This window comes from Diadema antillarum, unplaced genomic scaffold (genome assembly GCF_040938485.1).
Source record: "Diadema antillarum isolate AM-2024a unplaced genomic scaffold, OU_Dant_1.0 seq00000835_RagTag, whole genome shotgun sequence".
In the NCBI taxonomy this organism is placed as follows: domain Eukaryota; kingdom Metazoa; phylum Echinodermata; class Echinoidea; order Diadematoida; family Diadematidae; genus Diadema; species Diadema antillarum.
In genome coordinates, this window is record NW_027271711.1 from 1,068,195 (window position 1) to 1,085,956 (window position 17,762).

Sequence of the window (17,762 nt, forward strand, 5' to 3'; positions counted from 1 at the left end):
TACATATATATATATGTATATCTATATATCATGTTGATAAGGTAGTCTACGTGTTGGCAAGATAAAAAGATAAGTAACAAAACTGCAACAAAGTTCATGCTATATTCACCAACGGTTTATTTCTTCACAAGAAATAAACCGTTGGTGAATACAGCATGAACTTTGTTGCAGTTTTGTTACTTATATATATATATATATATATATATATATATATACATATATATTCTTTATTCCCTTTTTTAGACCTGTGCTTTATCCATCGGGAAGTATATACATGTTTTGCCAAAATGATCCTAATCATTAAATTTGTTTTTCTTTCTCTCATTTTTACCCTTGTGCATCTCTAACCCTCTCTTATTTTGATCACTTTTGAACATTTTCAAGTCCGAGAATTTTTTTTTCATGCTTAGAGCTTACTAGCCTATTGTCAATGAAGTGTAAAAATGGGGAAATATTTTCAACCTACTTTTATTTCCTTTTTTTTTTGGGGGGGGGGGTTCAGCTGGGCTGTCAAATTGGACAATCGAGTTTATTTGCAACTAAAACAAAAAGAGAAGAAAAAATTATTAGGTAATAACAACTACGAAAGTCATTCAGGTAAATAATATTTCTGAAATGATTTGTAATGCTTAATGTGTACTTAAATATGTACACTCAGCAAAAAACAAAATAAAAGAAAGACAGAAATTTAACACTTTTTCGAGTTCATGATTTATTGCTTTTTCTCTCATTTCACTTGAATTTTGAAGTGACAGAAAATTCTTCATTGTCCTCCATCATCTTTAGCTTTCATTGTTATTCTGGGCTTCAAAGATATTACATTGTAATGAGACCACAGGTATATCTTTGCAATTGAATTCATGCTTTTTAGTATGATGAATTTGTCTTTTGTTCTAATATGTTGTATCATTAGAAAGCACTTACGTATGAATAACAACTTGTTCATGTTTATATAATACATTAATATTTAGCCAAAAATTCTATGCTTTTTTTTCTGATTGTACTTCCACCTACTTTTGTGATTTTTCAGCTGGGCTGTCACATGGGACAACCTAGTTTGTTTGCAAATAAAATACGAAAACAACATAAAGGAAAATGTACCATAGTAAGTAACAGGAACCAGGAAAGTCACTGAGATGAAAAATAATTTCTGAAAAGATCAAATCAACACAAACTTACTAGGAAGTTAGGGGGCTGATTTCACCTCTTTCTGGTTGCTTTTGGCACAGTCTCTATACTACTTTCTTCTTTGCCTTCTGGGACCGGAAATTCCATAGATTTACCTGTTCTTCATCACTAGACGAAAGGTGTGCCTGTGATGGGGATATTTGCATGGGGGCCTCGCCTCCCTTCTTGCTCATTTTGCGTTTCATTGGCATGACTCTCGCGGAAAGTGTCGACATTTTCGTGTCTGGATCACAAAATTTCCGCATCGGTTCCGGACACTTGCATATATAGATCCGCATCGGCTCCGCGCTGTCCTAAAGCATTCCTGATGTCTTCCGCTTTCATTCGCGAAGCTTCCCCACACCGCGGGATTCTTTCCGGAGCGTGTGCGGAAGGAGCGGAAGGGTTCCGGACAAGCGGGACATCCTCAGGACATCGTCAGGACAAGTCGCCGAAGGTGTCAGGCAGTTCATTTCCGCGTCCAAATTTTGGTCTCGATCAAAATTTGGACGCGGAAATTTTTCTCTCTCCCGAAGGTGGGGAAACGCCCGGACATGTTTAGGACAGTGAGCGGACACGTTCAGGAACGTGCGGACAGGTTCCCGAAGGAGTGCGGAACACCAAATTTGCATTCCGGGGCTTGTCCGCGTCTTGTCCGCGCCCTAGTGGACGCCTGGTCTTATGAAAATACAAGAAATATAAAATGTGAAATTTAAGTCCCAATTTCAATCAAACATTCCCCCGGGGGGGGGGGGGGGAGGCATTTCCGGATCCGCCATGAACAAACTTGAAAATACAGTCACCAATGTACTTACTCATAGCTCTAACTTAGCTACATCACTCCTGGTTTTAGAGAAGAAGATTTTTAAAGTTTTCTCTTTCTTGCGGGGGGGGGGGGGGGGGGGGAGGGGATGGAATAATCTGATAGTTCACTTGTGCCGTTGGCTCAGGTGAGCTAAAAGGTTTAAGCACGACGGACGTCAGACGATGAATGATCGCCAAAGCTCACTTGAGCCCTTGGCTCTGGTAAACTATACCTGAGCATTTGAAATACAAAGTGATGAATTTGTGGCTCATACTCTGACTCCATTTGTCGTGTTCACCTCCTTGAATTCAAATACTCCGACAGCGAAGGCGAGAAGGTAAGTGGACATGATCGGTGACTGGTCGAAGGTGGTAGTCATCCACCCGTCTCCGTGTTCGGCGACCTCTAGTTCACGTCCATTAGAGAGAGCGACCATGTTTTGGCGGTGGGTAATCTTCACGTCGAAAACAGCCTTGAGGTCTGGTTCATCGAAGCAGGGCAAAGCAAGGCGGGCATCCACGGGCTCAAACTGCGTGTTGGCCAACCAGCTGTGAGTGAGAGGTTAATAACAGGTCGCGAGGTTAATTCTGCACGACACTTATCATGACTGACGGGAAAGGCATGTGAGCGTTATCTCCTGCATTGGATTCCTTCAAGAAATGTGGCTAATGGTATTTTTTCCATTGCTACTTTCGCTCAAAATAAGTCAATAGGCTTTTTGAATAGAATACAAACTTTACGTGCTGCCACCATAACAAATTTTAAATCTGGTAACACGATATTTCTCCTGCGACAATTGCTCCGGTCCTATTTTCTCCGAGGACTTCATGGTTACGGTTAGGGCGTCTGATCGGGCTAGGGTCATGATAAGGTTTAATGTTTAGTTTAATGTGAGGATTAGGATTCGGGTTAAGGTTAGGTTTGTGGGTTTAATTTATGTATGGTTTGATGTTGAGACCGACACCCACGAGTCATACAGCCCACGAGTTATACAGCCCATGAGCATAGGCGCCGGAAGTGGGGGGGCAGGGGGGGCGGCCGCCCCCCCAATCCAAAAAGTGGGGGGGCAAAACGCATTTTTGCCCCCCCAAAAAGCCCCCCCCCAAAAAAAAAACAAAAAAAATAATAATAATAAAAATAAATGAATAAACAAAGAAAATAAAATAAATATGTATATATATGAATAAAAGGGAAAAAATATGGCTACAAACGGCAGCTTTTCGACTGTAAAATGTCAAAATTTTGAAGCGCGCTCGCTTCGCTCGCTCGCATCCAGCAGTTGACCCCGGTGCGCCTCCCCCTTAATTTCTAAAGCGAAAAACATAGCTACGACGGCAGTTGTTGGACTCTAGAATGTCAAAATTTTCAAGCTCGCTCGCTTCGCTCGCTCGCATTGAATCGTTATGCCATTCTCCTAATGTTGCCGACAGTAATTGCCAGTATAGTTGCGCCCGATGCCCCCACCCCTTAATTTCCAAAGCAAAAGATAAATATAGCTACAAACGGGAGTTTTGGGACTGTAAAATGTCAAAATTTTCAAGCTCGCTCGCTTCGCTCGCTCGCATTAAATCGTTATGCCACTCTCCTAATGTTGATTGCCAGCAGTTGCGCCCGATGCCCCCCTTAACTTCTAAAGCGAAAGGTATAGTTACAAACGGGAGTTTTTTGGACTGTAACATGTCAAAATTTTCAAGCTCGCTCGCTTCGCTCGCTCGCATTAAATCGTTATGCCACTCTCCTAACGTTGCTGCCAGTAATTGCCAGCAGTTGCGCCCGATGCCCCCCCCTTAATTTCCAAAGCGAAAGATATAGCTACAAACGGGAGTTTTTGGACTGTAAAATGTCAAAATTCTCAAGCTCGCTCGCTTTGCTCGCTCGCATTGAATCGTTATGCCATTCTCCTAATGTTGCTGCCAGTAATTGCCAGCAGTTGCGCCCGATGCGCCGCCCCATTAACTTCCAAAGTGAAAGATAAAGCTACAAACCCCAGTTTCGGGACTGTAGAATGTCAACATTTTCAAGCTTGCTCGCTTCGCTCGCTCGCATTGAATCGTTATGCCATTCTCCTAATGTTGCTGCCAATAATTGCCAGCAGTTGCGCCCGATGCGCCCCCATTTATTTCCAAAGCGAAATATATAGCTACAATTAAAACTCCAGTTTTGGAACTGTAGAATATCAAAGTTTTCAAGCTCGCTCGCTTCGCTCGCTCGCATTTTATTATGCCATTCACCTTATGTTGCTGACAGTATATAATTTGTCGATCGTTTCACACCGTCATTCCATAATCCATGTAAGGAAAACTTACAATGTTCCTCAATGACTGCGTTGTTGAATGTATCACATTCCGTAATGTATTGTAGTCCCATTATTGCTCACGCACACACACACACAAGCATACAGACCGTCAAAATTACTTTATGGTTCCCCCCATGTTTCGACCCACAGTACGCCACTTTACATATATATATATATATATATATATATATATATATATATATATATAATAGATGTGTGTGTGCGTGTGTGTGTGTGCGCGCGCGCGCGCGTGTGTGTGTATGTGTATATTGTGTAACATATGCATGGTCTAATCTTGAGCCCCCTCCAATGTTTGCCCCCCCAATCCAAAACTGCTTCCGGCGCGCCTGCCCATGAGTCATACAGCTCACAAGTCATACAGTTCACTAGTTAGTTATACAGCCCATGAGTTCGACACTACGCACAAAAGGCTTACGAGACCGACACTACGCAAAAACGTCCCACGAGACCGACAAAACGAACAGCGCCACCTATAGACCAATCAATTGTATAGGGTGTCCAGACAATGGCATAAGAAATGAGAGATTTAAAAGGAGAGTTGCTAGGGTATTATTCCGTCAGTTGCCCTCTTTCACCCCCTGAAATGTTTAAGATAATAAATTTTGTTTGCGTGTGTGAGTATTTGTGAAAAAAATGATTAAAATTCAGTAAAAGAGTGCATCAGATCTTTCGACATTAATTTACAAAATGCCAAAACACCCTCAATTCAATTTTCAATTCAATCATAGTTTATTTCCAGTCAACGAAAATCAAAAACATAGTACAAAGTATACATGTCATGAAATAATATTGTTCAAACGTTTGCAAAAGATTCATGTAGTATACGAGATAAAATTCAGAAGAACATATATATACAATAATTAGGAGGAACAATGTATAGATACTTCGTGGGCGAGCGGAAAATAAATTCGATTATGGAAAATAGTGATCCACTAAAAAGCAAAGCTTGTCGGACGTGGATCGCTAGATGAATAATGAATAAATGATATACTATTCAAGTATTTAATATAAGTTATTTAAGTCATTTATAACAATATACATTTAGTTATTTTGAGATACACAGGTCGGGGAAAAAAATAGAATACCAATGCTAATGCCCGGACACTGTTCACTGAACCACGTGTACTGGGAAAATATGACAAGGACAACACATTCGTACACACATTCAATTACCCACACGCATATACACTGTAAGACGCGAGACAGTACCGAGAGGGGAGAAGACGGTAACAATACAAGTCTACGAAGAACGAAAGGCAGGAAAGGAAGAGGAGAGAAGAGAGAAGAGAGGTCTGCATACAGAACACGCCAAGTGCTGCGACATCAGGACAGGTGAAAGCTCAAGCATGAATTAAAGCAATTTGAATTATCTAGAATTATAAGTAGAGAGTAAATGTTTTCTGAGTTTGTATTTAAATGTGACAAATTTGGGGGAACCTTTTAAACTATTATCTAGATTATTCCAAAGTCTGGGTCCGGTATAAAGAAATGTATTTTGGGCATGTGCGGTTCTCATAAATGGAAGGTGGAATTCGTCGGATCGTCGCGTGGGATAGTTATGTACATGACTGTTTCGATGAAATGAATCGTGGAATATTTTAGGTAAAAAGTTACTGTTGTAATTAAACATGAACTGGCCAAGTTGAAACACATACAAATATTTTATTTTTAGTATTTTATGGTCAAAAAACAAAACATCTGTATGTTCTCGGGTATGTAAATTAAAAACAATTCTAAGCGCTTTCTTTTGCAATAAAAAAAGTTTATCAAGTAATATCTGATATGTATTACCCCAAGCAAGGATCCCGTAGTTTAAATAAGGTAGTATCAAGCTAAAATAAAGAGTTAATAATGCAGATGAAGGAAGATGATATTTTAATCTGTTCATTACGCCAATGTTACGTGAAATAATTTTACATATGTTATCAACATGATTCCTCCATGAAAGCTTGTTATCAACGCAAACACCAAGAAATTTAAAGGAAGAAACTTCTTCTAGGGGAGTAGTATCAAATGTTATATTGCCTGGGAGGCTATCTAAAGAGTTACTAAAAAGCATAACTTTTGTTTTTTGAATATCTAATGACAATTTATTTGCGTATATCCATTGTATGACCTTTTTCAATTCTTCATTGACTGTTCTTGTTAAGATATTTGGGTCAGGGTGGGGAAAGAAAAGGTTAGAGTCATCCGCGAATAATATGAATGATAGTTTCTCCGAGGATCTATGAAAATCATTAATACAAATAATGAACAACAATGGGCCTAATAAACTCCCTTGTGGAACACCACATGCAATTGTTTTACTTTGAGAGTCAAAGCCGTTGACATGTACAAATTGGGATCTTTTTGATAGGTAACTCGTGAACCACTCCAAGGCCTTTCCACGTATTCCATAATGGGATAGTTTGGCGAGAAGTATTCCGTGGTTAATCGTGTCAAAGGCCTTGGAGAAGTCCAAGAAGATACCTATTGTGTGTGAAAGTGTGTCGAGTGCGTGTGTGACTTTGTCGATGAGGGCAAGTAGTGCGTGTGTTGTGCTGTGATTTTCCCTGAATCCAAATTGAAAGTTTGAACATATGTCGCAGGTTTTAAGAAAACGTACTGTCCTGATGTAAACTATTCTTTCGAGAATCTTCGAAATAGAAGATAATAAAGATATGGGTCTATAGTTATTGACGTCATCCTTCTCCCCTTTGTTATAAATAGGAATTACTTTCGCAATTTTCATGCTATTTGGCACATGGCCAGTTGTAAGCGATGAGTTGATAATGTGTACTAAGGGATCCACTACTTGGGGAATTATGTTTTTTATCAAATGGTTGTCAATTCCGTCGTGGCCAGGACTTTTTCCTTCTTTCAAATTAGCAACGATCTTTGTTATTTCTTCTTTATATGTTGGGTCAAAAAATATAGTTTTGGAGTTAGGTGTATCCAAGAAATCACTAAAAGATTTACTAGAAAGAGGAATTTTTGAAGTAGATTTTTTCCAATTGAAGAGAAGAAGTCATTGAAAATTTCAGCAATGCCAGCGGGAGTGTTGCTGGAGGCATTGCCCCACCGAACTTCAGAAATATTAGATGAATTGTTAGGTGTATTCATAGCATTTTTTAATGTTTTCCATGTGTTTTTAATGTTATTTTTATATTTGCTTATCTGATTAACATAAAAAATTTTCTTCTGCGTACGTAATAATTTGGTGAGTGTGTTTTTGTATGGAACATATTTTTTTCTTATTTTTTGTCAGTGGGGTTGCATCTATATTTATAAAACAAATTATTTTTCCTATTTATAGATCGTAATATAGGCTGGGTTATCCACGGGAGTCTTAGAATTTGCTTATATCTATTTTTTATGTTACGCAGGGGAATATGGTTATCGATTTCGGAGGTAATAGTAGATATGAAGTAGTCATAAAACAAGTTGACATCGGTAGTGTTGTATACAGAAGACCAGTCAATTTATTTTAAACTGTTTTGGAGACTTGTAAGATTATCTGCAGTAATCTTACGTCGCTTATAATAATTATTTTGTGTAGTCAATTTAATTGGAACCTGAGCAAATATAGGATAATGGTCAGTGATGTCTGAGAGGACGATATCAGACTCAGGGTGTGGAAGAACATTACAAACAAATGTTGTCTATGAGGGTAGCCGATTGGCTGGCGACACGGGTAGGCTTGGAAATTAATGGTAAAAACGAAGCAGACATTAATGTTTCTGTAAATTCTTTTGAACTGTTTTGGGAGTTTGAGTTTCATGAGATCGATAGTAAAATCACCCATCAAAAATGTATCTTTATTAAGTATCATGGGATTTTGTACTAAATCCTGCAAAATTGTCAAAAAATCATTCAAATTCGACCGAGGGGGCCTGTAAATTACGCCAATAACAATGTTTTTTCCAATGGATTTATCAATATATATTCAATAAAAAGGGATTCGAGTACATCGCCTATAACACTAATCTCCTCATGTATAATACAGGGCTCGACACTAACGGTGGCCCGGTGGCCCGGGGCCACCAAAAATGAAAGTCGGGCCACCAAATTTCAAAAAAGGGCAAATTTGGTGGCCCGCCTCGGGCCATCAAAATTTTTTGAAAAGTATGTCAATAAATTCGTAACTTTTTCGCCGGAAATTAGCAGTTAAATTTGTTCAAAGGATGGATGAAAAGGACTGAATGAGTGCCTGAGAGTGAGTGTTGCAAGTTTGTTGAAGTTTATTTATGAGTAGATATGTCCAACTTCTAATTCTTACTATCATAAATCTTAAATATTTGACTCATTTAAAAAAAAAAGGACTTTTAATGTTTTTTATTGGGGTTTTTTCGGGACACCAAATTTTTCTCTCGGGCCACCAAAATTTGAAATTTAGGATTTTGGTGGCCCCATCGGACCACCAAACAAAAAAGTTAGTGTCGAGCCATGTATAATATATTTAAATTTTTTCGAGATGTACAAACCAACTCCACCACCAACTCTCTCGTTTCTATTTCTAAATACAAATTCGAATCCGGGTAAAGAAAATAAATGACTGATATTAGAGTTTAACCATGTTTCTGTTAGCCCTATGATGGAGCAAGATTTATGATCTGGGTTTTCTAAGAGTAAGCGCAACTTGTCAAAGTTTTTATTGATACTGCGTATGTTAAAGTGAGCTAACAAAAATGTTTCGACTGTATTCATAATACGATTTTTATACTGATTTTCGGTCAAATAAACACATGATGGACTCTGAACTGGATCATGTGAGTCAAAGTTATAATCAAATTCTTGTGCTGAGGTATTGAATTTATTGTATATGCAATCTTCATATGAACTGGAAATAATATTTGCATGATCAGATTCAGAGTGCCTTACTGTGTTATAAAATTCATCATTCAAAAAAATTAAAAGCAAAATCTATTGTGTTAGCCATGGGTTAAAATATAAAACATTCGGGAGTTAATAGCTGGCTTCCCGCCTGGTCCTAACTCAGCAGCTACGTGGGGGTATGCAGACCTAGAAGAAGAAAGGAAACCCTCGTTTCCCTTTCCGCAAAACAAGATACACTTACTTAGAAAAAAATATGATAAAGTGATGTGGACATTCAGATCGGCCAACTAGAAAAATACGCAGCTGTGAAATAAATTTTACACGGAAATATTTCACAAAATGGTCAATGTTGCAGTGCACATCTGCTTTACATGATGTGGAGGGGAGTAGTCATCTGGGAGGGTGTTGATTTAGTATAAATTCACATAAATTTTGTAAGCGTCTATTAACGTAAGCGTCTATTAACGTAACGTTAAGGAATCGGAAAAAGAAGATGCATCCATGAAAAAAGTCATTCTATTTCATGAAAAATGTACCGTTTTGAGAATAATTAACACATGCTACAAATCGAGGTGAATCGCCGCGAAATGTATGACTTGTGAGCCGTATAACTCGTGGGCTGTATGACTCATGAACCTCTTTTTGATGTCGGTCTCGTGGACCGTATGACTCGTGAATGTCGGTCTCGTGGGATGACCCCGATATTTCATGGGAGCAAAAGTCGCAGGAGCAAATGTCATTGAACCATTAAATCTATCAATTCAACTCTCCACAACCATCCACACAATATAATTGTTTTGTTTTCATATCTGTAAATTACCCAATTATCTATCAATCAATTATTCCTTTTCGTTAATACGGAGTGATTTTTCATTACTCTAACGTTTTTGTTTTCATATATAAGATATATAAAATAAAAAAAATGTGCTTAAAAGTTAGTTATTCAAAATACATGGGAAGAATGAGGAAAAAAGCACTAGAATGACTTCTCACAGCAAAGTTTATACTTTTGTTATTGGCTACGATGAGATACGTTGCTACACCGATTTTTAAATCTGCACACCCAGATCCTCGAAACATTAATCGGTCAAACAGACAGATTACAACATGTTTTGCTTTATCGTGAGTGTTCTACATCTGTCCTGTAAATCCAAAATGTCGCAGGGAGTTCTGAAATGTGATTTTCATCTGCTGAACTACTTAACAGCTTGTTTCCTCGGTGGAGAGAAGATTGTTTCAAGGGCGGTGAAATACTGTCTTTATGGCATTAATGCTGGATGTAGATTCGAAAGAGGTGAAACATCTGGCTAAATACTAACACCTGTGAAACAGATGCTTAGTAGGAAAAGTTGGAGTTGAAGCAGAAGATGAAAAGGAGAAAGGGAAGGCAAAAGAGAAACAGATGAGGGCAGTCACTGAAAAGGGCAAGAACCGGGAGCAAATGGGAGGGCACGCCTGAGAAGTAAATATGGATTTAAAGTTCAATGCCGCGTTCAAATCGACTTTGATGAACACATTGTTAGTGCATTTAATTCGAAAAGCGATAGCGATAGGGGGCAAAATCTCGAAGGGGGCACAATAAGTGACGGTGTGAAATCCTCGGCGAGGGAGTGAAGCGACCGAGTGGGGGTACCACGGTAAGGCCTCTTTGTAGAAACAGAGTACAAAAGTCGCGTTTATAGAAAATTTAAAAGAAAATTTATAGGAAATTACACATTGTGAAAAAAATTTTATTGCGAAGGACTATGATTATAACATACGGGGGTACATTAATGTGACGGTGTAGGATCCTCGGCGAGGGAGCGAAGCGACCGAGCAGGGGGAGGGTGTGGGAGGGGGGATACCCCCCTCCGACGGTAGGGACTTTTTGTAAAATCATAGTACAAAAGTCGCGTTTATAGAGCATTTACAAACAAATTTCTACGGAATTAAACATGTCGAGAAAAAAAAAACAGTGTGAAGGACTACGATTATAACATACGGGGGTACATTATGTGACGGTGTGAGATCCTCGGCGAGGGAGCGAAGCGACCGAGCGGGGGGAGAGTGTTGGAGGGGGATACCCCCCTCCCACGGTAGGGACTTTTTGTAAAAACATAGTACAAAAGTCGCGTTTATAGAGCATTTACAAACAAATTTCTAGGGAATTAAACATGTCGAAAAAAGAATTTAGTGTGAAGGACTACGATTATAACATACGGGGGTACATTATGTGACGGTGTGAGATCCTTGGCGAGGGAGGGTGTGGGAAGGGGTATCACGGTAGGCACTTTTTGTTAAAAAAAGCCAGAGTGTAAAAGTCGCGTCACAGAACATTTTTATTCAAATTTCTAGGGAATTAAATGTAGTAAAACAAACATCACTGCGAAGGACTATCATCATAACTTATGTAAACTGTTCATTGTACTATAGGTTTTCCCATCCATTTTCGCACTTTTGTCATTCAATTTCAAAGATTTATTATTCAATTTCGTCCCGAGAAGCACGTGGAACGCAAATCCTTCAATTTCGTCAGTTGTCAGTAGCCATGTTCAGACGTATTTCTAGTCGGAGTAAAAATTTATGGCACGGCAATTAAAATTCAAATTCATGCATATTTTACCACGACCCTTGTGTCCACACGACGGTCGTGGGAAGAAACTCCGACCAATTTATGTGCGAGGGTCGGTGTAACTTCCGGAAGTGGTAGCGCGGCGCAGGCCGACCATGCGATTGTTTTTTTTTTACCAGTGGCATTTGTCTTCTCCATTCTTGTTGATGGAAATTTCTGCATGAGCGCTAGCTTCTTCGTCGCGATCGACTAGGTTAGAATTGCACTACACGCGCACGTGTACTCGCAAAATGTCAACATTGTGATTTGACCCAGGAAGTTTTACCTAGGTCGTAAGGTATGTAAGTTCATAGATACTCCGGGGGCTTGTCTGCACGGGCAATTTATTCCGACCGGCTAGTCGTAAGCTGTGTTCAGACGGAGGCAGTTTTGGTCGGAGTAACTTCGGAGGATAGGTCGGAGTAGTGCCCGTCTGAACAAGGTCGTGGTAACTTCCTCCGATCGGAGGAACTTACCACGACCTCTTCCTCCGAACGAGATACTCCTGAGTTTTCTCAGGAGTATCTCGCTGCCACGACCAGCCGGTCGGAGTTACTTGCCCATGCGGACAAGCCCTCGGAGTATCTATGAACTTACATGCCTTGCGACCTAGGTAAAACTTCCTGGGTCAAATCGCAATGTTGACATTTTGCGATTACACGTGCGTGTGAAGTGCAATTCTAAAGGCCGTGTCACACCAGCCTTGCGTGCGACTTGCAAAGAACAATTTTGACTACCCGGAGGTCCCCGTAGATGATCCGCACATGACAGTACCTAGCATGTATCTCAAAAGTAGTCGCCCGGAGGTGCGCACGCATATTTTTTTTTTACCCGCAACCGTGTTTAGGCCCTGTCACACCTTTCCGGGCAAGATACTCGGGCTTGTTACGTGTAGGGATTTTCTAGCATACCGGACATTCCTGAGGGCGGAAAATGATTTGTGCGAGTCAGCGCATGTGTCTTACTTGCTGGACGCGTTATACTTGCGAGTATACTAGTCCATGGGCCAGGCCAGATATAGGTACCACCTGAGGTGGCAAAACCTTTTTGGTGTCATTTTGTTTGTCGGGCATAGATATGCTTATCAAGCTATGATAGCATTTCCAAATGAGTAGCTTAGTCATAATAAATGAATCTTTAACCACCTTGGTCTCGTTGTTACATCCCTATACTTCTGAATCGAAACTAACCGTTATACAAAGAAGAGCACTGTCTTCTCTATGTTCACATGTGTTCTGTTGTAAACGCGGTGTGCTTAGTCTTTATTCAAGGCAGCGAAGGGAATATCCAAATGATGTCCACAGCGCTTAGTCTTTATTCAAGACGGCGAAGGGAATAGCCAAAGCTTATGATACAGTGTATATCCTTTTATCTAAAAACAGCAACAACAACAAAAGCAATTCCTCGTGAATTTTACCGTATTTTTCAATTATTTATCATTTTCCAGTGGAAACGCTACAGTGGAAACGCTAACACCACGCCGATGTCGCTTTATTTCCATCCAACAAGAAAAGATAATGCAAAAACAATATACCGGTATACTACAATACATTATAATGAATAATACTGTAAATGAGCAGGGTGATTTTTGTTTAAAACTGATGTATTTGTTGAGAGGGTAGTATAAAAACAGTATAGATAATCCCTTTATGAGGAACTTTTGATATGATAACGGTACATTGGTCTAGATAAAGACTAAGCACACCGCGTGACAGCTGTGGACATCATAACCCTTTGGATATTCCATTCGCTGCCTTCAATAAAGACTAAGCGCACCGCGTTTACAACAGAACACCTGTGAACATACAGAATACAGCGCTCTTTTTTTGTATAGCGGTTAGTTTCGATTCAGAAGTATAGGGATGTAAAAACAAGACCAAATTGGTTAAAAAATCATTTATTATGACTAAGCTACTCATTTGCAAATGATATCATAGCTTGATAAGCATATCTATGCCCGACAAACAAAATGACACCAAAAAGATTTTGCCACCTCAGGTGGTACCAACAACCTATTTTTCGAGCCTTGGCCCATGGACTATACTGTGTGACCTTTGTACCTTAACCTAGTCGATCGCGACGAAGAAGCTAGCAATCATGGTTCAGTGACGTGGTTCAGTGAACAGTGTCCGGGCATTAACATTGATATATATTTTTTTCCCGACCTGCGTATCTCAATATAACTACATTTATATTTTTTACAAATGATCTAAATAATCTATATCAAATATAATAGCTACAAAAAACCCTCGAATAATATATTATTTACTCATTATTTATCTAGCGATCCACGTCCCACAAGCTTTGCTTTTTAGTGGATCACTATTTTCCATAATCGAATCTATTTTCCGCACGTCCACGAAGTATATATGTATTGTTCCTCCTAATTATTGTATATATATATATATATATATATATATATATATATATAAACATATGTTGCTATATAATTTATCTCGGATATTACATGAATCTTTTTGCAAATGTTTGAACAATATCATTTCATGACATGTATACTTTGTACTATGTTTTGATTTTTGTTGATTGGAAATTTGTGCTATGTTTCTTTGATTTTCGTTGATTGGAAATAAACTATGATTGAATTGAATTGAATTGAATTGAATCATGCAGAATGGAGAAGACAAATGACACTGGTAAAAAAAAAAACATGCATGGTCGACGTGCGCGGCGCTACCACTTCCGGAAGTTACACCGACCCTCGCACATAAATTGGTCGGAGTTTCTTCCCACGACCGTCGTGTGGACACAAGGGTCGTGGTAAGATATGCATTAATTTGAATTTTAATTGCCGTGCCATAAATTTTTACTCCGACTAGAAATACGTGTGAACATGGCTTTAGTAGCGAGATACTCCTGAGAAAACTCAGGAGTATCTCGTTCGGAGGAAGAGGTCGTGGTAACTTCCTCCGTTCGGAGGAAGTTATCACGACCTTGTTCAGACGGGCACGACTCCGACCTATCCTCCGAAGTTACTCCGACCAAAACTGCCTCCGTCTGAACACAGCTATTGTAATTCGTTTTTCGTCAAACATTTTCAAAGACATAGCATTCAAAATCGTCAATTGTTATTCAGATTCATCCCTCCTGACTAAATTGAATGGACTTTATTTGAAAATGAACGACGAAAGACGAATTTGAAAGTAAGATTGGCCTATTCCCGACATCCCGCGACGAAATTGAAGTAAAAATTTGTGAAATTGAATGAAAAAAGTTTGAAAATTAATGGGAAAACCTATATTTGTACGGGCAGAGCGAGCGAGCCACTTTCACTTTGCCATTCGTCTGAAATGAATTCATTAAAAGCTTAAACGTGATAGCATTGTTCATGCAATAAAAATTATTCTTATGTCGCTAAAAAGCATAGAAGAAAGGGAAAATGTAAGGTTTACTAAAGGTATGTTTCAGGGGGCACACTCGAGGACGCGAGGCTACCATCTATGCATTAAATTTACTATATTAGTGTATAGATATTAAAATGTATAATAGTAACGAATTTTGATTTTCACCCCGTTAGGGTCGAAAATTTTGCATTTTCAGTTATGAAATTGACAACTTTTAGACAAGAAAAGTGCCTTTATTGTTCATTTTGGTCTTTAAATAACTGTTTAATCATTTGTCACAGGGGGCACTTGGGGGGGGGGCAAAAACTCGTTTTGCCCCCCCCCCCCAAATTTTTTTTTTTTTTTTTTTTTTGGGGGGGGGGGGGGGGGGGGCAAGTGCCACCCCTGCCCCCTCCCCCCCCCCCCCCCGCTTCCGGCGCCCTTGGCTGTATGCCGGACTCGTGGGCTGTATGACTCGTGGGTGTCGGTCTCGTGACGTGCGGCCGTTTTAACTCCAGATGCCGAGTACATCATTCGCTAACTACTTTGTATATAGTGAACATCGTTGTGACTGAGATCCACTGCTATTTTTGTTTCATACTGTAATGAAAAGTCTTTATCATCGAATCACATCTACTATTGCTGCTTCCACGACTAATACCGACACTTTCACTGGTAGGTACTACAAACTACAAACCCACTACTAATTGTAATTCTATACCTGTACGTCTGCCTCAGTTAAAGGGTGTATACTGTTCTGGTCGAGGTGAGGATTTAGCTTTTAACGTTTTGTGAGATATTCAGAAACCACTCTATGAGATGTCAAAGAGCATGCAATTCTCAGGGGTATCAAAAGTTTATTTGATGAAAATCGGTTTTGAAATGGCTGAGATATCAAAAACAAGGTGAAACAAAGAGATCCTAATAAAAGGCGTGGCCTGTAGTCTTTTACTATTATCACTTTTTAGGATATCTCAGCCGTTTGAAAACCAATTTTCATCAAATAAACGTTGAATCCTTCTTAAAATTACATGCTCTTTCATATTTCATATTAAGGTTTCTCATTATCTCACTTAGGAATGAAAAAAAAAAAACCTGAATCCCCACCTCAACCAGGTATAATACTGCAAATAATATGACCATATCACCATTTGTACGACAGCTGCTACAGCCTATTTTTAAAAGAATTTAAGTGTTATTATAAATTACAAGAAAAGTCACTGCCACTGCAAATGCTACAATTTGGGCGTATAGCCACCTGCTACCACTGCTGAAACATCAGCTACCACTACGTTGCTGCTGCTATTATCTAATTCACATTAAAAACAATATTTTAATTTTATATGGACCTCTATCCCTGAGAAACATCTTCTAAACTCTGTAAGGCATACTCTAGTATACTCATACTCGTACTTACAAAGTGCGGCCCTGCTCATTGGTATAAGTGCTGCGATAAAATCCGTGCAAAGCGTCCCTGATTTCACCGATGTATTCGATGAACACGTCATAGTGATTGCCAGGAACGAGTGCTTCTACCAGTTGGATGCGCATTATATACGTTTTTTCGTTGTATGATGACATCGACTCGTATATGTTCCTCTGCGTCCATCCTGGTTCTACCGTTTGCACGGATATGTTTGTGATCGTCAGATTACTGAGATGAAATGCAATTTGATCAGTCGATACATCGCATCGTATTCGGATCACTACCGAACCGTCGAAAGTAAATCTTCTCTTGCTAGTTCCTACGACATCGTCTGCGTAGATGTATGGCTGGATATGGAGGTCGTAGGCCAGGGGAATAACATCGCGGGGCAACCGAACAGATTGAGAACCATCCCCTGGTAACTCATATCCCGAGGTGGTACCGGCGTCTCCGTCTGCATATACATCACTTACTGTAAGCACTTCGTCGTCGTGGTCCTCGTTAGAAAAGCCATGTTTACCACCACACTCTCGTTTGGCTTGATAAAAACACAACACCCCCACTACCACCACCACGATAACGAAGACGGACAGGATAGCCGCAACCTGACTTTTGCTCACGGTTATGATCTTCGACGTCCTCGATTCGACTTCTGACATTTCGAAATCACATTTTGTTGTGTCGCAGTCACTTGTAGTTAACTTTTCAGAAGCCATAACTTCATAAAATGTTTATTTGCACAGAGGTTTGACGAGATTGAAAAAAATCAGTGTATTTAAGTTTTCCCACACTAGGAAAATGGGTTTCAGGTATGACTAGATTGTATACCTTCGTGCTGCAGGTTCTATGCTTAAAGCAAGATTTCCATTCAACCGCAGGAGTATTTTCCAATCTTCCACATCGGCTGGTTCTCTCACCGAGGCGAACATGCTTCGCACGCACGGAGGCAAGAGAGCGGAAAAATTCTCAACGTGTAGGCAGTACATGCCATGCATGCTACACGAGCGCGCAAGCCACAAGATCAATGCTCCACCTGTCACATGATATGCCACTGCATTCAAAAGTGACCTCAAAGGAGTTAGGCGCACCCTCAGCGCAAGCCACCTGCCCATGGATGCCTTCAGTAAATACGGAACAGTCGCCTTTTTATTTTTCTGTGCGCGCCGGTACAATCGCCATTAAATAAAAGGAACCTAAGTACACGTCCTGACATTGTGAGATGCTAAGAAAGCAGAATAAAACAGTGATATCTTGTACTTTCTTCCTGTCTTTTTTTTTTTTTTGCTTTTAAAAGTATAAAA

At 39.6% G+C, this 17,762-nt stretch overlaps 1 protein-coding gene across 2 annotated transcripts in view; it reads right to left on the reverse strand.

Annotated features, from left to right (window-relative positions):
- Positions 1-17,442, reverse strand: part of LOC139740109 (aminopeptidase N-like) — a 117,760-nt gene extending 100,318 nt beyond the window's left edge. The window contains exons 1-2 of one of the 2 annotated variants that reach the window (XM_071650694.1): positions 16,453-17,442; positions 2,271-2,520 (exon numbers count right to left, since the gene is read on the reverse strand). In XM_071650694.1, coding sequence (XP_071506795.1) covers positions 2,271-2,520; positions 16,453-17,177 — 975 coding nt within the window. In that variant the 5' untranslated portion in view covers positions 17,178-17,442. Of the gene's footprint in view, positions 1-2,246; positions 2,521-16,452 lie in introns of both variants that reach the window. The other variant, XM_071650693.1, reaches the window with a different exon arrangement.
- Positions 17,443-17,762: the final 320 nt, after the last annotated feature.